Genomic DNA, 21,588 nt, shown 5'->3' on the forward strand with positions numbered 1-21,588 from the left:
ACCTGTGGTATTAATCTCAAACCAATCTTTCTTTGAAAAATCAGACAATTTCGTTTCTTTGAGCCATTCACTACCCAGTAAAGACACAGATGGTAATCTGCCGAATTGTTGACCTGAACTACACAAGCTGAAAAATGTCAAATCACGCATATTAAGAATTATCCGTTGCTATGTTTTCATTTTTGTGCAAGATGAGTCAGAGAATTCTATAAAGAGGCAGCAATTGCATGAACTAGCCCTGCTAAATTCAAATTTCACAGAAGAGAGTTTATAGGTATTTCTCTTAATTAACCAAAGACAGAAGGCAAGAAAAAGAAAGAATCGAATAATGCCTATAGGTGTTGTTAGATTGATTTTGTCAATGTTGGTTATTTATGCCCAATTATTGGATTTATTCTTGTGTGAGTAAATTTTAGTGTGAGATATGTTATTATTGGTGCAACGTGGCATCTGGAAAGTGGCTTGATCTTGTACATATTTATGTTGTTATGATATTATTATTATTTAAAGATCCCATTGTAAATTGACATATTATGTTTTATGTTGGCTGATTTTGTTGAAGTTTGCGTTTTTGAATTCCGTCGGCTGTTTTATCAGATTATGCAGTTATTATGTGGTTGGCTTTCATCCAGTGAGTTCTTGCTAAGTGAAGGATTGTGGTCCCCTCTTGTTCATTTCAGGCACGTTTCCTTTTGCTTGGGTTATGTGAGTCGTCATGGTGACATTCTTTTGTGCAATTTGTGGATAAAATTGTCGTTCTATTTCTATTTTCTGGGTGGTTATTGCTTGTTTTTTCAGGTGGTATTTTTTTGGTCTTTTGCATATGGCGCTTTTTTGTTGATGCCATATTTTGGTGAAGTTTCTATATAAGGAGATGAATGATTTAGTAGCTGACTCTGTAAAACAGGGACAATTTTTTCTCGGCCTTCCATAGATGGGAATTGTTGGTTGTTGACACTTTGATGCAAGGAGTGTAAGAAACTAGACTTGGAGAATGTTCCCCTACTGCACCTTTTTGTGGGCTCAAGACATCGATCATTTGCTGAGGCCTTGAGGATTCTCTATGATTGACAAAGGCTGATAGGATATGACAAAATGTTGTAGTTATTTATCTTCAAAATAATTCTAAGACATCTTTGTTCTGACTTGGCTTGTGTCTTTGTTCCATGTGATTGAACTATATGTTTTTACTCGATTGCACTTCAGTTTGGCCAACGTGCTCATTTTGTAGGACTAGACATGACTCTTTGTTTTTTGTCAACTTGGCCACTTCTAGTAGTGGTATAATAGAGTGAAATGAAGTGAATTGACAAAAATAACTTCCAAATAAGTTGTCATGTGGCCAGAAAATTGACAATTACGTATATGAATTTCGTATTTATCGGCTTACATGTGTAGTTTGGAGATTTGAAGGTTAAAAAAGTTTGATTAAAGGTAAATTTGATATATGGGGTAAAGTTTAGGGACCGCAATGTCAAATGTCCCCAACACCAAAATCACTATCCCACACATTCTCCCCTCTATTGTACTTTACTGACTATTGACAAAGGTTTTGGATTCCATTTGAAGAATTTGGCCTCGTGTATTTTGTCTATTACATAACTAATTCTCTATTATTTCTTCGTGCCTACATAATACAGGTACACTTTCAAGATGTTGTTTCATGTTATTTTGATTTTCGATCATAAGATTCTGGTTTCTTGTTTCAGTAACCATAGCCGTTTACCAAAAAAAATGTCTCAATATTTGTTATCATTTTTGGATTTTGTAGGAATTTATTCAGCTTCTTTTGGTTTTTTCAGAATTACATTGGTTAATCGCTTGATAGACACCACAGATCTTTTAATTATCTTCATCAGAAATATGCTGACTATGATCCAACTTCGATACTCTCCACTTACTCTTTCACCTCCAGATTTGTCGATAATACTTTCCCTAGCAGCCTTTTCTTTTGCACTGAAAGTAAACAATTAAACCTCGATTTGACAACCAAAGATTATATTCCATGTGTAGGTGTAGTGATATAGGTGTTGGACAGGGTGGTGGAAGTAGTAGATATAGTGGCAATGGAGGTTGGGATCATAGTGGCAGCTAGGGCTCTAAATGGATCTGATATGGATCAGATCTGTCAAAATCCAATTCGATCCGTTAAGAAAATTATTTTATCCGATCCAATCCAATAATCCGACGGATATTTGATGGTTAAATCCATATTCGACCCGTCGTGTTATCGGATATTCGATCCGATAACCCGATCCGAAATTGAAGAACTTAGAAAAGTAAAAAATTTTAGTCAACTTCTACCCTTAGAATCAATAGGCCTAGATAGGTTTTTTACCCAATTCTTGACCCATTTATTTATAGATTGTAAATTTTATGATATTCTAATGAGTATCCGATGTGGGAAGTGATAAGTTGAAAATAATGAAAACAATTCCAATGTTGACTCTTTTGGTTGTTTAATTTATAAAACAAATTAATTATTATTTTTATCTTATTTTAATTAATAAAAAATTAAATCTCTTCATATATTTCAATTAACAACATTATACTATTATCTAATAATATTAGTTATTTGAAAATCATGTTTAATATAATACAAGTTTCAAAATTAAAAAAAATAAAATAAAATAAAATTATGTGTAATAAATTATGTGATAATATATAAAATATATTATATCATTATAATAAATTGGATCGGATTGTTATTAGATCGGATTGACCTATATCCTTATTTACTCCATTTAGTTAAAGGATTATAGGATTCAGATCTTAATCGGGTTATCGGATTGATATCCTAAATTCATCTCCCATTAATTTCATTGATTCAGATCAAAATTCAATCCATTAACAACCTTAGTGGTAGCCCAAATGAATCCAAGTCTTCGTGGGATGGTTTTAGACCAATTGGGGCTTTTGTGAATGGGTGGAGGTCGACGGTTTTGGCAGATCCACAATTCCCTTTTATGGTCCTTATGGAAGAGTTGGTGTTAGCTCTTGCGTTCTTGGCGATATGGCATCAAGTCCCAACTTTGGTCTCAATGAGCTTGATTTTGTGTTTTTTGTTGTTGTTGTTGGTTCAATTATGAATTTTGTTCTCATGTATCTTTTGGCTCCACCTATGTCAACATTGAGCCAAAGTCTTCCTGCAATCTTCTCGAATTCTCCTATGAGCCACACATTCGAGCCAGGGGCTTATAGTCTATTGAACATGCTTGGTACATTTGTATACAAAAGGACTCATTTGCTGCTGTTGGGTTTACTGTTGGACTTTTTGGAATTACTCTTTCCAATAGGTTGATAATGATGAGGAAGAAGATGGATCCAAAATTTGAGACAATGAATAAGCTAATAGAACTTTCTCAAATATAATCTAACCTTAGCACAATAGCAAAGAGCAAAATGAAGCACGGAGTTTCAAGAGAAAATGTCTAGTATTGAAAGAAATGGATATGTATTTCATCAACTAATTGATAGTGAAAATGAATGGTTTAGAGAGCTACCCCTCCAATGATACATAGATTTTCCCACCTCATGAATGCTTTTTATTATCTGATTCTGCCTCTCTATTTTTTCCTAACCAACATGACACGTGCATAACTAACTCCCTCATTAAACGATCCAATATATCCAATTAATTACAAATAACAATTCCTAGTTAGCTCCTCTCCTTTGACACCTCTAATACGTAGAATGTATGGATGGCTTATCAATACCCCGCCAACGTAAGCACCTTGTTCCCAAGGTATAAATCTGGAAATTGAGTGTTGATCAATTCAAACGGCTCCTACAAATCTTCGAAAAAGGGAAGATTTTACCACTGAACAAGTACTTCTGTTCCTTTATCTTTTTGATCACTACTTGGCTTGATGCTCAGAACACAAGCTGGTTGTACAGTCCATTCCAAATTTGAACTGAGCAGAAATGGAAGGGGCTAAATGGGCCCAACTACTTTACTTAACTGGGAGACATGAAACACTAAATGAGTGTTAGCCATGTCCAACAAATGAAGCTTATAAGCGACTGTTCCAATCTTCTGGAGAATTGGATAAGGACCAAAAAAACTTGGAGATAACTGCTCATTTACATACTTATCCAAGGATTTCTGCGGATAAGACTGAAGTTTGAGAAAAACCAAGTCCTTTTCTTCAAATTGTACTGCCCGTCTTTGATCATCCGTGACTTTTTTCATCCTGGACTGTGCCCTTGCCAATTATAACTTCAACTCATCCAGCATTTCTTTGCAAAGCTGCAATTGTTGATCAAGTTTAGCCACCAATGTCTGCTAAGTTCCATAACATATCACCAGAGGAGGGTCCCTACCATATACGAGTTGTCTTAGCAGACGTATGGAATGAAGTGTTACACCAGAATTCTACCCATGGTATCCACTCCGACTAGGTATGAGGATGACTATTAATGAAACATCTCAAATAAGTCTCCAAACAGTGATTCATTACTTCAAATTGCCCATCAGTTTGTGGGTGGTAAGTAGTACTGTGTCGAAGTTGCATTTCCTGTAGCCGAAAAATTTCAGTCCAAAACCAGTTGAGGAAAACTTTGTCCCTATCCGATACCAAGGATCTAGGGAATCCAATAAGTCTTACCACTTTCTGTATAAATGACTTAACCACTGTCTTAGCCAAAAACGGGTGTTTCAAGGTCATAAAATGAGCATACTTGCTTAACCAATCCACCACCACTCGGATCATTACCCACCCTTTAGACTTGGGTAACCCTTCTATAAAATCCATCATTAAGTCCACCCATATTGCTTCCGAAATTGGCAAAGGTTAAAGTTAACTTGTGGGAGAGAGTGCTCAATACTTGTTCTGTTGAAAATGGAATATGCTTTCACAAATGACTGAATATATTTTTTCATCCCCACCAAAAACAACTCTCTGGCTACCCTTTTGTAAGTCTTTAAAACTCCTGAATGGCTGCCAATAGCACTGCCATGAAATTCTTGAAATAAATTGAAAATCAAATTAGATCCCTATAGTATCACTAGTCGCTGTTTATACTGCAAACGCATACCAGTGACGGACTAGCTACCAATGGACAAAGGGTCCTTGAGTAAGGCCTCCCTGATGCTGGCTAACTTCTCATCCTTCCCTATCTGTCAACTCTCCCAGGTCCATTACCTTTGATATAGAAATGATTGCTAAATCTGCCGCCACTGGAAGATGAGATAAAGTATCAACGGCCTTGTTCTCAAGGCTAGGTCTATATTGAATCTCGAAATCATAGCCGAGTAACTTAGTAACCGACTTTTGATGTTCAACACACACCAAATGTTGTTCCAGCAAAAAAATTTAAACTTTTTCTATTCGTGCGAACTATAAAATATCTCAGTAACTAGTTTCTCCATTTCTGAATAGATGTACTATGGCCATGAATTCTCTTTCATAAATCAATTTGAGTCTAGCCCTAGGAGATAAGGCCTGACTAAAGTAAGATATGGGTCTTTGATGCTAGGATAGGATAGCCCCTAAGCCCACTCCAGATGCATCAATTTCTACCACTAATGGCAAAGCGAAGTCTGGTACCGCTAACACCAAAAATTCGGTCATGGCCTACCTTAACTTATGAAATGCCAGTTCAACTTCGTGATCCTAGTTAAAGTTGTCTTTCTTCAGTTGTCTCGTCAATGGTTCAGGCATCGTTCCAAAACCTTCTACAAACCTTCAGTAATACCCTATTAATCCCAAGAAACCTCGAAACTCCTTGATGTTTCAAAGAACAGGCTAAGATTGCATCGTGTCTATTTTTAAGGATTCGCTGCTATGTCCTTTGCACTGATTACGCGCCCCAAATACTCTAAAGTAGCACATCCAAATTTGCATTTTTTTCTGTTCGCATATAATTGCTGCTTTTATAGGAGCCTTAACACACCTTCTAAATTCACACAATGCTCCTCCAATGAACGACTATATACCAAAATATCATCAAAGAAAACCAACACACACATTCATAGCAAGTTCTTGAAAACACGATTCATTAATGACTGAAAGATGGTTAGGGCATTAGTAAGCCTAAAAGGCATTACTGAAATCTCATAATGCCGTCCATATGTTCGGAATGTTGTTTTGTGTTCATCCCTTGCCCTCAAATGTATCTGACGATACCCTGACTTCAGATCTAGCTTGGAGAAGATAGTTGCATCCTGCAACATCAATGGCCAGTATAGGAAAACGATCAAGTACTGTAGCTCCGCTCAGGGCTCTGTAATCCACCCCGAACTTCCATTCCCCATCTTTTTTCTTCACTAACAATACTGGACTTGAAAATGGGTTGGTGCTGGATTAGATTATCCCTGCTTCTGAAACTAATTGCTTAATTTCTGCCTTCAGTACATGAGGATAGCGGTATGGTCTGACATTAATAGGTTTAGTTTCTAGCTTCAATGTGATGGCATGTTCATGACCTCGTAGAGGAGGCAATCCACCCGACATCTCAAACAAAATATTATAAGTTGTTAATTTTTTTTGAATAGGTTATTGTATATTAGATGCTTAGGCTCTTCTACCTGAATGGAACAGAGTTACACCATCAGATCCTCGCCATCTTTTTAGATGATTTTTAACATCGATTTCAAGGATACCAAGGATTTACTTAACCCATCTTCCCCTTTCAAAGTAACTGTTCTATCTCCATAGATATTTTCATCACCAGCAGCTTACAATTCACTTGAACAGTGCCCAATGTACTCAGCCATTGCATCCCCAAAAATATGTCCAAACTGCTCAAGTCTAAAGGTAAATACTAATTGATAACTACCACAGTTTGCTTGCAAAGGACCGCTCCTTTACATATTCCTTTTCGCTTAACTGCCATCCCAGATCCCACATGTACTCCATAACCATCTGTTTCAATGATGGGTATTTTCAATTTTCGAATCAATTCCAAGGATATGAAATTATATGTTACCTTGGAATCATAGCACTACCACTTCCTGTCCATTAACTGTACCCTTCATCTTCATGGTTTTAGGTGATGTCAAGTAGACAATAGAATTCATGGACAACTCAACTCCCTCTAATTCTATTCTCCCTATTTTTCCTCTTTTATTTCTTCCTCCCATCACCCACCTCAATGTCATCATCAACTGACAGCACATGTAATTCTTTGTTACGATACTTGTACCGAATGATGTATTTGTCATCACATCTAAAACACAATCCCTTATCCTTTTTTGCCTGTTATTTCGCCTGTGTTAGTTTCTTAAATCCAGAAGTTAAATTTGTAGAGATTGTTCAGGTCCTCTCCACCGGAGCATTCCATTGAGGAGGATTACATGGAATTGTTCTACTTTCAGTCCTAGCAGGAGGAGTGCAGGATGAGTTTTTGTGGCGTGGGCGCTCTTTCTCCTCGAGCTCTACTGACTCGCAAATTTTTATCCTTAACCCTTTGCGCCATATCCATGAGTTGGGACAGCCATTTTAGATTTGCCATCAACATTTCTGCTCGTAACTCTTTCTCCAACCAATTTATGAAAACCCCTTCTAAGGTCTCCTCATTCACGTTCCTGAGCAGTGTAGCCATAACCTCAAATTTTTCTCTACATTCTGCTACAGTCTCAATTTGTCTGAATGCCAAAAATCAATGATGTAGAGTACCATATTGAGTGTCCCCAGACCTCTCCAACAAACGTTGTTTCAGGTCCATCCAGCTTTACGTAGGTCATCTCCCATCCTTTCATTGAAACCATGAGAGAGCACTACCCTCTACACACACCCTAACAGCCAAGGCTCACTTGACATCATTTAGCTTATTTATTGTTACGGACGCTTACTCCAACGATCTTCAAATTAGTGTTTTTCTGGGCTCAGTTCAACGTTACATTTCTCTACCAACCACCAATCCAACCGGCTCCGATCTACAACCAATATATTTATCTCAATTATTTTTCAATCTCACTCACAAAGGACAAGATAACGGTGATGATATGTAGTCACAAAGGTAAGGAGAAAACACCATAAAGGAAGGCAAAGAAGAGACCAAAAATCCACAAAGGAATCCATCGATTTTGGACACACAATGGCGAGTTCTCCTCTTTTTCACACAAAAATCACACTAGAAAATGACTAGGATTTATACCTTATAAGTAAGCTAGGTTAGGCTCTAAGTTGGGCCAACAAGAAAACTAAAAGGGCAAACATTTGAAATCATTCAAGAGGCAATACAACTGGACCAGGTAGAGCCTATGGACTTGGTTGTTGGTATTTATTTCATTTATCGGCCTAAGCTTATGAGATATACATTCCCACGTTAACATCATAGCCTGCGATTTATTGGGTATCAAAACCCAACAAATCTCCACCTTGATGCCCAATAAACCTGCAAGTAATTAAAACACATAGTTAGTACTTACATAAATAAGGTAACCAATAAAGTTGGATCACAGACCTTACCTTGTGTTTTTTACCTGAAACACATACCATACTTGCTCCATTTACTCACTAGGGCTAAGGTCAAGAACACCCAAAAAGAAACAAGTATTCACAGTAATCAATCAAGAGGAAATAATCATGCAATGAAGATATAATATTAGATAACACACACAGAACTTTTTAGAAACACTTTCACACAGAATCATAGATTAACACCAAGTTAATCAAACAGGCGGTCAAACACAAATGCAACAAATGCATGAATGACCCTGCAAAATGATCTCATCACACTTATCTCATCCCATTCTGTGTTGTTCACACCTGGAGAACACATATCTCCTCTCATAGTTTACCATGCTCACTGGACCGATCACTCAACTCATGTCTAACTGGTAAGTCACAATAGATCCTAAGTTCATGGGATAATCCTCTATCACCACATCACTTCTCCCAACTTAGTGAATAATGGGTCTCCACATAACAGAAGTGATAGAAGTGCCTCTCTCACACTCCATCTTGTCATGGTCTCTTCATAGATAAAAAATTCTCGACATTTAATCACCTCACCACTCGTGATCCAAATGTCACACTCCAAATCCCCGATGCAAGTTACAATGTACCCCTAGGCATCTATATTACACCTCATCAAAAAACATATAACACACTGCTAATACATTCTACCTCACTAAGCATGCAAACAACTACACCAAGTAATCATATTGCCTCAAATTTATGCAAACGCACATATCAAACACATTAAAATGCAGCATATAATCATGCAACAAGAATTAGGTAATCACATACGTACTGAAAGGATAACACCCAGATGCACATGCAGTAGCTCGATTTACTCTCAATAAATTTCACTAGGGTCATCATCGACCCTATAGCCAAATTTGACTCACCTCTCATCTTATCCTTCTGCTTATCCTTTTTCTGGGAACAGTTTCTAATAAAATGTCCAGACTTACCACAGCTGTAACACTGTCTACCACTGGACTTGTCCCGTCCCTTGTCCTTTTTCTTACCACCCTCATCACTCGAGTCACTATTGTCTTGAGCTCTTCCCAAATTTATTTGCTTAAACTTCATTCTACTCCTTATCATATGTAACTCACCACTCATTTTATCTTTTTTTCAGCCTTAATCTCCATCTCCTTACTCTCAAGAGAATCTATGACAATCTCATGTGTTAAGGTGTCCCTACCATACTTAACTGCATTCCTAACCTCTCTATATGAATCAGGTATGGAACTAAGCAAAATAATGGCCTTGTACGTTTCAGACACTTTTTCATCACAATTAACAATATCTTGAACTAATTTGTTAAAGATATCTAAATTGTTATCAAGATCTTTTGAAAAATCCATTTTAAAACTTAAAAACCTTTCAAGCAAGTATAATTTGTTAGGAATAGACTTAAGCAAATATAAGTCCTCCACCTTTTGCCAAAGTTCTTTTTTAAAATTAATTTTTCCAACTTTTCTAAAAACAGTACAAGATAAGTGTAAAATAATTGAAGTGTAAGCAAGTTCATCACATTCTTCTTTTTGTCCCTCTATCAGATTTTACAGGAAATTTACTATCTATGACTTTTGAAACTTTTTGTTGAACCAAAATCTCCTTCATCTTTTGTTGTCAAACTGAAAAATCTCATTTCCCATTAAAAGTTCTACTTTGAAATGTGAAGACATTTTTAAGAAAACAAGACAACCAAATGCACTTATAGTCACACAAAGAAATCCTAAGGTCGAAATATACACCGTTCTAAAATTTTCAAGGTTTCATAAGATCACGATCATAGATCAATGTAATTTTAAAAACGAGTCAAGTCCAGATGTTCTAATAGGATAATCAATATAGCACAAAGGTATATTAACAAAAATTTAAATTTTTCACGCAATGCAGTCTCACACAGTGACTATATGATAGTTAAAGCACAAAATCAATTACCAATTTGTAATCAAAATTCAACACTTCAAATATGGCAAATAACTCTTCAATTTCTAGGACAAGCAATGGTTATCCCTTCACGGTAACCTCAATCCTAACGTCATCCCATATGATAAGGCGCTAATACTAAAATTTAAATTGGGATAAGCCAATATACCAGAGCGGACCAATATGAGTCCGTAAATTATGAGAGATGGGAATTTATTACTTTAGGATCACCACTATTTGTCCTAAAATCTCTAGCAATTACAATAACCAACAAACCATGATCGAATCTCGATCGTGCTAAAAGCAACTCTGTCCAAATCCCATTGTACAACCTGAAACAGAAAACTAACAACACGAAAATGTCAAAAATGATTTTGGGAACAAACTGCCTGAAGAAACCGTCGCCTGAAACGTTGCACGCGCCCTTACACGCTATCAAAACTCTCTGGGTCTGAGCTTCACATGCTTCTGAAACCATCTCCACCTGTACGTCATAATAGTGATCTCCATTTCACCAAACTCTTTCTAGATTTGCTAGAAGATACGAAAGCATAGGCTAATTTTAGGCAATTTTCTGGACAGTTTTTCGATCTAATTTCTACTGGTTTTCTGGACATTTTTTTGGTAAGTTTCATATGCTAAAACCACCATCTTGAAGCCCTGATACCATTTGTCGTGGAAGCTTGCTTCAAAGATCTTCAAATCGGTGTTTTTTTGGGCTCAGTTCAACGCTACCTTTTTCTACCAACCACCAACCCAACTCGCTCTGATCCATAACCAATATATTTACCTTGGTTGCTTCTCAATCTCACCTACAAAAGACAAGATAACAATGATGATTTGTAGCCACAAAGGTGAGGTGAAAACACCATAAAGGAAGGCAATAAAGAGACCAAAATCTAGAAAGAAATCTACTAGTTTTGGACACACAAAGACCAGCCACTCTCTTCAAGGTAGCTGGGTTCTCCTCTTTTTCACATAAAAATCACGCTAGAAAATGGCTAAGTTTTATACCTTATAAGTAGGCTAGTTTAGGCTTTAAGTTGGACCAATAAGAAAGCTAAATGGGCCAAGATTCAAGGTCATTTAAGAGGGAATACAATTAGACCGGGTAGAGCATATGGACTTAGTTGTTGGTACTTATTTCATTCATTGGTCTAAACCTATGAAATATAGATTTTCACATTAACATCATAGCTTGGGATTTGTTAGGTATTAAAATCCAACATTCATGTTAAAATATCTCTCGACTCTAAAAATCCACAAATCTAGATCAATCCTATTGAACAGTGGTAATTCCAGCTGGCGATAGTGACCTTTCCCACTTTTCAGGTTTTTCTTCTCCATCCCCATGTTTTACAACTCAACTGACTCATCGACGATTGCTGAAGATTTCATCTCGCTCTCTTCTCCTACCATGGGCTACAGATCTAATGATAAAGATTTTATCATCTTCGCTATTGTTTGCAGACCATCATTCAGCTCCCTTCGACCTATCGCCAAACTAACTTCTATTTTCTCATTCATTTTCTCCAGTTCCATCCCTAATTTCGCATTCAATTGTTCAACATTTCCCTGCAAATCCATTATTGATATACCCAATATCGGGATCTAGGCTATAGAAGCTTCTAGTGTTTCATTTTATTGTCCATTCTCATTACTGTTCTGATACCAAATGATAGAACCTGGTCAAATATAATCTGTCTTTATCCTTAGCAAAATAGTAAAAAGTGAAATGAAGCATGGAGTTTCAAAAGAAAATGTCGAGTATTAAAAGAAGTGGATATGTATTTCATCAACTAAGCAATTACAGGAATGAATAGTAGCAATTGATAATGAAAATGGCAGGTTTAAAGAGCTACCTCTCTCTCCAATGATTTATAGATTTTCCCATCACTTGAATGCCTTCTATTTTCTCCTCTTTATTCTTTCCTAACCAACATGACATGTACATAACTAACTTCCTCCCCAACCGACCCAACAGATCCAATTAAATACAAATAACAATTCCTAGTCAGCTCCTCTCTTGTGATGCCTCTCATACGTAAAACGTATGGGTAGCTTATCATAAGCCTCCACCAACGATTTTTAATGCTGTTATTTGGTCGATTAACGTGGGTCTCGGCAGTAATTTTAGATACCAGACTTTGAATGGGATCGAGTTTTTAAGGGAGTTTCACCAATGGTATTTAAGTCATCGATCGTGGTTTTAAGATGCTTGAACAATATTCTTGGAGGAATGTCATTTGTGATATTGGTGAGGTTGATAGGATAACAGAGCATTGATCAAAATGAGGCAAGTACTATTGATGAAGGATCAGCCGAAGAGAGAGAAAAGCTAGTGAATTGCAAACTACCGAGGTAACTTCCATGTACTTTCCCTTTAATCTATCAATTAATCATTAATAAAAAGAATATTTGCTCTTTTTTTTTAATAAGAATAGACGGTATATGTTGTTAATCTATCAATTCATAGTTGGGTTTAAATTCTTGCGTTGATAAGATATGACGATAATCTGGTCTCATCAGTCACCACGAGATTTTTAGTTAATGTGAAAGACTTACATTAAGAAGTATTTTGATGATATTTCTAACACATTATATACGGAATTCTTATAGAAAAGCCAAGAGTATAGAAGCTTACAATTAGTGTTGGAGGACAAGCAACGGGTTCAATAACCTAAAATGTTATGGGAAATGTAAGTGTGAGAATGCTAGTGTATAAATGAAATACTCCATTAAGGTTAATATATGAAAACACGATCTAAATTGATGAACTATTATTCTAAATATAAAACACAAATGGAAATTTTATTGAGCTAATATAGTACAAGCAATACCATCCTTAAACAGCTATATGATGTTAAAAACATTGGATATGACTCTTGAAGGGTAGTGCCATTCAAGTTTCTTCAAATGAAAATAGACTGGACATAATAAAAGTAAAATTATAGAAAGCATTTTCTTTATCCCGAAGGCATTGTTAAAGTTCACAAGCTAAGATCCATATGTACAAGTTTGAATTAAATGAAAAGAAATATCGTCTCTTTTAAACAATCACTGTTTGACAGAGTGCAACTGATCTATGATCATTATTGAACTGATCAACGAGGCTTGATGGTAGGGAAGACGTCACTATCAAGATTACTTCCAGGGAGATTCTTAGAGACATAAGTAGAGTAGACTGAAGAAGATGGGGCTGAGGCTGAGGATTCAGAAGTCACAGTATTTAAGTGTAACTCCAATGCAGTGTTGTCACATTCTGGAAGCACTGAAGATATGTTTTCGAGCTCTCTTACCACTTCCAACATAGAAGGTCTACCCTTTGTTTCATCTTGAGAACACCTGATGGCCAATTGCATAAATTTCTTTATACACTCTAAAGGATATGGCCCCATACTCTCGTCTATGATGGAAAACATCGTTCCAGATTGACATGCCATGTTAACCTGTAAGCACATATTGTGGAAATTAAAGAGATGATGTGATAATAGACAAAGCAAGAACTTGAATAATTGTAATGCTTGTTCACACAAGTTAGAAATTCATAAATCTACTGTATGATCCTTCTCATTCATCCCATCAAGCAAGCATATGATCTTAAAAGTAAAAAATTAAAAAAAGGCAGAACTTTATATTAAATCCTCAATAAGGTGTAGCATAGTGAAATCTTGTGATACCTCTCTCACAAGGTTCCTTCCATGAGATATAGGCTGCATCCCTGTTAAGAGTTCTAGAAATACTACACCAAGGCTATAAACATCGCTTTTCTCTGTCAACTTGTGGGTCAAAAAGTATTCTGGATCAAGATAACCCTGTATATAGGTAAAAACACTGTTTTAATACCAAAGGGATATGAAAAGAGAACGCGAAAATAATTATTGTTACCAGGACAATAAGAGAAACTAATCAACCTAAATATGCCACATGAAAGTTTGATCGAGTAAATTTCTATGATACACTTTCTCAAATATCTAAGCTTGACACTCTCTAGTAAGTTGGTCATCTTAACATCACTTCTTATTTTGTACTACTATTGGTTGTTAAGTTCAATGCTTGGGTAGAATTTTTAAGAGAATGATGTCTGTGAAGAATATTTAAACTGTCTAAACAATGTAACGCTCGAACATCATTCCATCAATCTCGTAGTGATCTTCTTGAGTTGCTCTCTCAAGGGATCTCATTGACTTAGAATAAATTGTTTTTTAGCCAGTCCGAAGCCAGGCAAATGAGGGTTAGTAGTTTACATCTAGAATAAACTTTTTGACAAACTTATGACATGAAACCTAGTACAGTGGCAAAAATAAAATTATTGTAGACAGCCCAAAATTTACTGGGAACAAGCCTTTCGGTCTGTTCATTTCAATATTTTTTATGAAGTCCCCAAATCCATAAATAGAGTTCATCTTACCGGTGTTCCTTTCACATTGGTGGAGATGTGTGCTTCTGTAGCTTCTTTTACATCTGATACTGGTGCAAGCCTTGAGATTCCAAAATCAGATACTTTGGCAGTCCACTTGGAGTCCAACAATATGTTGTTTGCCTTGATATCACGATGAATGATAGGAGGATCAGCTTCTCTATGGAGGTAAAGAATTCCTCTTGCCGAACCTAGTGCAATATGCAATCTTGTCGCAAAACTTAGAGGTGATCTATCTCTAGCTATTAACACGAGCGAAATTTTTACTTGAAAACATAAATTTAGGGACATTGAGTAACTGAATAAACAAGATTTAGTAGAAATACAAACACAAGCAATAAGAAGAATGGATCATTACCAGATAGGAGGTCATGTAATGAGCCATTTGGCATGAACTCATATACCAACATCTGTATGCACAAACAAGACAAAGAAAGAATAAACTACTATTAGATGAAGTTCATTCATGAACTGATCAAGGTAAGTTCACTCCAAGTACTGATATACAAGAGATATATTTGAGATTGAATTGTACCTGTTCGTCGTCCTCATCACAATATCCGACCAATGAAACCAGATTTCTGTGATGTAAACGAGACAAGATTTCTATCTCGGTGTAGAACTCTTTGTCACCCTGCAAAGAACCTTGGTGTGCTCGCTTTATAGCTACAACTGTGCCATCTGCTAAAGTACCTTTAAAGACCTTTCCGTATCCTCCTTCGCCAACTTGAGTAGCAATGCTAAATCTGCTTGTTGCTGCTTGCAACTCTTTAAAGCTGAATGCCTTCACTCCATCCATTATTATTGTAACTTTTCCGACTAATAAAGCAATAAGAAATATGGATAGAAGTCATGTATAATGTAAATAAATAAAAAACTTGTTAATGAGAATAATAAAGTGCGACTCACGTGATTTATCTTTCACAGCATTGGGTGGAAGCTGCTGATTCTTCTTTAAGAATAAAAGTACGACACCTAAAAATACCATGCTGGCACACAAGATGGACCCCAAGACGATTCCAGCCAAGGCGCCTTTGCTCATTCCTTTACCCTTTAAAGATGGGAATTGCACTACAGCAATAGAAATTTCAATTCAACTCAATCCAATTTTAGAGCATAGATTGCTTTTACTGAGAAGTATCAGTAAAAATTGGCTTACCATTAAAATAAATAATAGAAGATCCATTGGCAGTAAAATTAAGCAGTTCATAAGGGCCAAATTTATCATTCCCAGGTAGAGTGAAGGTTGCAAATACGTCTGCAATCCGTGGAATCTCACTTTTGTTAAATTCATTAGAATCATTCTTAGGGAAGAACTTCAAGAACATTCTTAGCCTAGGACCCTCTTCCCAAGCTAGTGTGTCAATGAAAAGCTGATAAGGATACAACTTAATATTTCCTGTTATGTACTCATTGAATTGATCTCGGTATGGAGGAAAGTCGGACATGCTAGGACTTCTCAGCCGGAGTCCTACCCCAAAAGGATTTGCACAAATGCAATTAGCTTGTAATCCTGGGATATGTTCGTAATAAGTAGGACAAGAAGATGGACAATTTAACTCTTGTTTGTTCACGATGGTGGCTGTGTCTTCATCTTCGTAATCAGACCCACAAAGAAGACCGATGTTCCTTTGATTTGCATTTTCACAAACAGGATTTCCATGAAGCCCGAAATTTTAATATTTGGGATTCATCAGAATGTAATAGGATTATGCAACCATTTTGCTTCTGCTACTAATAGATTTGATCCTATTTCCAATTTTAGTTGCTTGAGGAATAAGAGGAACTAATATAGGTAATAACTGACTGATAATATACAAATAGAGACTCACTTTAGTGTCACATTTGGAGGGACTTCCAGGACACCAGAAATATCCGAAAGTAGATTGTCTTGAAAATTTCTGCAAAGTAATATTCCAGATGAAGTAAACTTCGATAATATGTACAAGACAAAAAAAAATAAAAAAAAATTAGACATTTTCATCAGAAAAGCATAGATTACGACATTTTTCGACAATGGAAGAATTGCATGCCGTGATGAGATTGATTATTCAAATATGGGGTGCCGAAAGAGAGATATAATGCGCTTTTTTAGATAAGTTCATAATTTGCAAAGCATATAAAATTTGACAATTGAGAAGACATGTTTTATGCAGACAGAAAAATTGATGTTTCAAACCTTACATTTCAAGTTTTGAGTCAGAAGTAAAAGTTTTGTCCTTCCAAATGGTAGATGGAACAGATCCGCTCAGCAAATTATTATTCAACCTCCTATAAAAAAAATAAAAAATAAAAAAATAAAAAAAAAACCCCATTATTCTAAAGCACAAGACTAATGAGAAAAATCTACAATCATGAGAACTGAAAAAAAGTCTAAAAAGCGGCAATTCTTTACAGTTTCTGGAGACGAGGAAGTCCAGAGAAATTGGAGGGAATAGATCCATTAAGCTGATTCTTCGACAGATTACTGGAAAATTGTCGTACAATGAAGCGATGTATTAGCAAGTGCTATAATATCTCATTATAGCAGCACCTTGATTGTTACTTACATGGTTGTGATATTGTTAGAGAGTCTGTTTACCGGTATATTTCCAGTAAGTTGATTCTTGCTAAGATCTCTGTAACAGGAAGAGAACAATTATATTCAAGAACAAACCAGGCTGGTTTTATTTTTTCCCATCAATGCAAGACTTGCTCTTTATATCATGTCACTTTGGGACAGATTTTCTAAATGGATCTTATAGACGTACAAGTAAAGAAGGCTTCGTATGCCACTGAGATCTGGTACTTTCCCTCGCAAATTGCAATTCCTTAGACTCCTGCTTGAATAAAAATGATTTACCATTTTAAGGATGCAAATATATTGTCTTCTCTTCCTACCATATACAAGTAAATACGTGATCATCAAAGTTTAGGGTCTAAAATAGAGTCAAATTTTATGACACGTGGCAATTTGATGAGAAAAAAATAAATGAAGATAAAGGACTTACAACTTTATGAGCTTGGACATGTTTCCATAGGAATCGGGAATCACACTCCCCTCAAAGTTATTATTGTTAAGCTGACTGCAATACGTAGACGAGGGCAACAAATCATTAAAGGCAAAAATGATTTATCGGATAGAGCAACCAGTCCTTGGACTGGAAAAAACTGAAGTCCTAAAATCGGAACATACAGAATTGTCAAGTTCGGCATTTGTGAATACTCTGGTGGGAGATGTCCTGCTAACTTGTTGTTATCCAAAAGGCTGTCATAGTTCACGTATTAATGCGTAGAACATAACAACTATGGTGCACTGCACCTATTCAGAGCATTCGTTCCTTACAGCCAAAATTAATGCAACATTACAATTTAAAACATGGAACTTACAAGTGTTGAAGAAGAGGAAGGGCCGAAAGCTCAGGAGGAAGCTGGCCACCAAGTGAATTGTTGTTCATGTGGCTGTATTTTCATATTGATATTAAAATATGCTTAAATATTCTATAACTATAAATACACTTGGGAAACTCACAAATGTTGAACTTTGAGCAAGTTTACAAATGATTTTGGGATTGATCCAGAGAACTGGTTCCGGTCCAACTGAAATATATTCAAGTTTGGAAGATGACCAAGTTCATCAGGTAATGGCCCCGATAGTTGATTTCCACTCAAAAGCCTGCAATATAGAACAAGAGTTGTCTCAGTGTACATCTCAGCTGGGAGGACTGGAGGAGTTGGTTGGCTAGACTAATAATTGCATCTAAAAGCTGTGACTATCCATTTGAAATGGAAGTTTTCATCTTGAGATTTGTGTGATAGCATTTATTATAAAAGACATAGCAACGAATTGAATTAAATGTTGAAAAATGACTCAAGATGCCAACCCCAAACTTATTGAACAAAAGGCCTAGTTTATTTTATTTCTCATCTAAAAGACTTCATAGAACACCATGCCATATACCAGTTTCTCTTACCTGTTGATTGAATAAAAAATATCATGATTCATCATTTAAAATTTTGAAAACCATTCAGTAAACAAGAAATTCATTTAGCAGAGTCAAAGGTATAAAAAAATCTTGACAATCTACATACAGGAGCTCAAGAGCAGTAATGTTGCCAATCTCCTTCGGAATGCTGCCACTGATATTGTTCCACATAAAGTTCCTGACATCAAAGTGAGGAACTGATATCGAAAACCCCCAATACATAACACAAATATAAGATATAAAAATCTGTGAAGACTCACAATCTTTTCATATGAACTAGCCGACCCAGCTCAGGAGCTAATATACCAGAGAGGTTAGTATGCATCAAACGCCTGCATAACCAGGTGAAGGGAATAAGTTCTTTTTCAAAAGCACCGTAAGCTTCCAAGTCCTAGTTGATATTATGCAACTTAAGTGGACGATAAGAAGGTAGACAACCAAATAATCCAAGGAAACTGTTTTCCATCGTATTCAAATTGGTGTACTACTGTCATAATGTTCTAGGTAAAAGGAAGGTCTAACATCGGAAAGAAGCATTAAATAGTGAAGTACGTACAATTCTTGAATGTGCATATATCCATCACTTGAGTTTGGGTAGCATATCACACCCTTCCAATTCGAGGTACCCGGGTCTTTTTTCTTATCCCAGTTGCCGAGATTTTTCAATGGGTCAGTTAGGTGGCTACGAACTGCTAGTAAAGCGGAAACTGCAGTAGTCACAATGATAGATTGAAACACGCTTGTTACATAGTTAATACAATATATATGTATGCAGGCAAGATTCTAAAAGCCTGCAGAAAAAGAGAATTGATTAGTGAAGACAAGAATAGCAAACAGAAAACCTTCCCGGGGATCTGTGATTTGTTGTGCATAAGCAAGTCGCGCAGAAAAACACGCGAGAAATATTGCTATGAAATATAATGTTCTCTGAGCCATCTGCAGGTTAAACAACAAGAAGAAGACGCTAAAATGTCTATTCCAACTTCCAACAAAAACATAAATACATAAACTGAGGAAGAATTTGGTCCAAAGCGGTTTACAGACTAGAAGAAACAACTAAGCGAGGCTAATGAAAGGAGGTTCAACAGCTTGTCTAATGGACGATTTGCGAATGTATAAACTGGTAATGGATGGCTAGTGGGATGAATTTTTATTATCGTTATTCCTTCGATTAAATTAAACCCAGGGACTTAAAAGAATGTTAAAGGCAAACTTTAGATAAGAATGTGTTTGGTGTTAAACAGCTTAAACTTTCAAACAGGGGCGGATCCAGGGGTCCGCCAGCTAGGGCGGCCGCCCTAGCTGGATTCGCCGGAGCTGCCGGAGGAAGAGAGACAGAGACGCATGGGAAGAAAGAAGAAGAAGATCCGCCCTAGCTGGATTCTCTGGAGCCGCCAGAGAAAGAGAAACAAAGAAGCATGGGAAGAAAGAAGAAGAGGAAGAGAGGATCATCCATGTGGATTTTAATTTTTTTTTTTACCTGCAAGTGATCGCCCAGGAAAGCCAATTCACTATGTGACTGTGTAAGAGAGAATTTACACAGAGAAGATGAAGGGAAAGATGAGGCCGTGGCGTGTTTGGTAAAGATCAATAGTAGCTAGGCTTTGACTTTTGTTTGAAATTTGCATACACAGATGATACGTGCATGGCTGGAGATCAAGTAGAGCAGGGGCGGATCCAGGGGTCCGCCAGCTAGGGCGGCCGCCCTAGCTGGATTCGCCGGAGCCTCCGGAGGAAGAGAGACAGAGACGCATGGGAAGAAAGAAGAAGAGGAGCCGCCCTAGCTGGATTCTCTGGAGCCGCCAGAGAAAGAGAAACAAAGAAGCATGGGAAGAAAGAAGAAGAGGAAGAGAGGATCATCCATGTGGATTTTAATTTTTTTTTTTTACCTCCAAGTGATCGCCCAGGAAAGCCAATTCACTATGTGACTGTGTAAGAGAGAATTTACACAGAGAAGATGAAGAGAAAGATGAGGTCGTGGCGTGTTTGGTAAAGATCAATAGTAGCTAGGCTTTGACTTTTGTTTGAAATTTGCATACACAAATGATACGTGCATGGCTGGAGATCAAGTAGAGAATAATGGGCATAGATGCAGCAGCTACGTGGAAGTGAGTCCAATTCCAAACCACATGTGGAAGCCCATGACCAAGTCCATGCATTAGGATTTGTTTTTTTCATTTGTTTATAGGAATCTGTTAGACCGAGTAGTGTTTGCATTTCCGTTAGTTTGTTTTGGCACGTTTGTTTCTTCCTCCTATATTGTAGCACCAGTCACGGAAGTTTCTGTATATTTCACTTGATTAGTGGGTTGTAACTTTGCCTATTTAAATGGCACAAAATAAAGGAGAAAGGCAGTGAAATATTTTATCCAAAAAAGGTTCTAATTGTGGTTCGATTCTCACCCGAAGAGAATTGTTTGTGGTTTTCTTTCACCCGAAGAAAGAACTATCTTCTACCATTTTATCTTTGTTCTGACTGGGACCTATCAACAGACTAATGGTCACAGTGGTTAAATGCATGAAGTTTCAATCTTGAATCTTGATTTTGGTCTTATCCTTGACTTCACGCAAGCATTTTTTGGGTTTTTGCAATTTGTGCCAGCAAATTGGTTTTGAAATTCTACAAAGTTTTTTTTTTATTGACCCCACAAATACCAACTCCAATGGATGATGCTAATTTTGGATTATCTCACTGTTTCTATTGTATTTTCTAATCTGAATATTTAATGTTCCATTTAATACTATTATTTTAGGTTCATGTTTATATTTTAATTTTGTTCTTATGTCGCATAAAACTCTTTGTTGGTTTTTTCATTTGGTTGTTATTGAATAAAACTGTTGACATATGGTTGAATAAATCATTTTCATTG

The 21,588-nt window shown here is 36.6% G+C and overlaps 1 protein-coding gene and 1 pseudogene across 4 annotated transcripts; one reads left to right on the top strand and one right to left on the bottom strand.

Moving 5' to 3' along the window:
• Positions 1–540: 540 nt before the first annotated feature.
• On the top strand, positions 541–13,013 carry LOC111381475 (annotated as a pseudogene).
• Positions 13,014–13,271: 258 nt separating this feature from the next.
• On the bottom strand, positions 13,272–20,703 carry LOC111381462 (probable LRR receptor-like serine/threonine-protein kinase At1g06840). Of its 4 annotated transcripts, none has more exons than XM_023005245.1 (21): positions 20,609–20,703; positions 19,562–19,655; positions 19,276–19,426; positions 18,980–19,051; positions 18,826–18,897; positions 18,266–18,409; positions 18,124–18,195; positions 17,930–18,001; positions 17,745–17,819; positions 17,505–17,573; positions 17,304–17,372; positions 17,150–17,221; positions 16,939–17,025; positions 16,587–16,655; positions 15,914–16,422; positions 15,664–15,825; positions 15,290–15,573; positions 15,113–15,164; positions 14,746–14,996; positions 14,015–14,149; positions 13,272–13,783 (listed from the first exon to the last, which is right to left on the bottom strand). In XM_023005245.1, the coding sequence occupies exons 2-21, from the start codon at positions 19,653–19,655 to the stop codon at positions 13,439–13,441; spliced, it is 2,856 nt and encodes a 951-aa protein (XP_022861013.1). In that variant the 5' UTR covers positions 20,609–20,703; the 3' UTR covers positions 13,272–13,438. The 4 variants fall into 4 exon arrangements, with proteins under 4 accessions (XP_022861013.1, XP_022861014.1, XP_022861015.1 ...); XM_023005246.1 differs by lacking the exon at positions 20,609–20,703 and adding an exon at positions 20,200–20,556; XM_023005247.1 differs by lacking the exon at positions 20,609–20,703 and adding an exon at positions 19,764–20,188.
• Between the last annotated feature and the right edge of the window lie 885 nt (positions 20,704–21,588).

The sequence above is a fragment of the Olea europaea genome, unplaced genomic scaffold, assembly GCF_002742605.1.
Source record: "Olea europaea var. sylvestris unplaced genomic scaffold, O_europaea_v1 scaffold231, whole genome shotgun sequence".
Taxonomy (NCBI): Eukaryota; Viridiplantae; Streptophyta; class Magnoliopsida; order Lamiales; family Oleaceae; genus Olea; species Olea europaea.

Bases quoted from the DNA above. Each gene is read 5' to 3' on its own strand.
- LOC111381462 (XM_023005245.1), bottom strand. From the start codon at position 19,655: ATGGCTCAGAGAACATTATATTTCATAGCAATATTTCTCGCGTGTTTT. The intron at 15,826-15,913 runs GTAAGCCAATTT...CTATTGCTGTAG, and splicing joins TTCTATTATTTATTTTAATG to TGCAATTCCCATCTTTAAAG. The intron at 14,150-14,745 runs GTAAGATGAACT...ACCTATATACAG, and splicing joins CCAATGTGAAAGGAACACCG to GGTTATCTTGATCCAGAATA.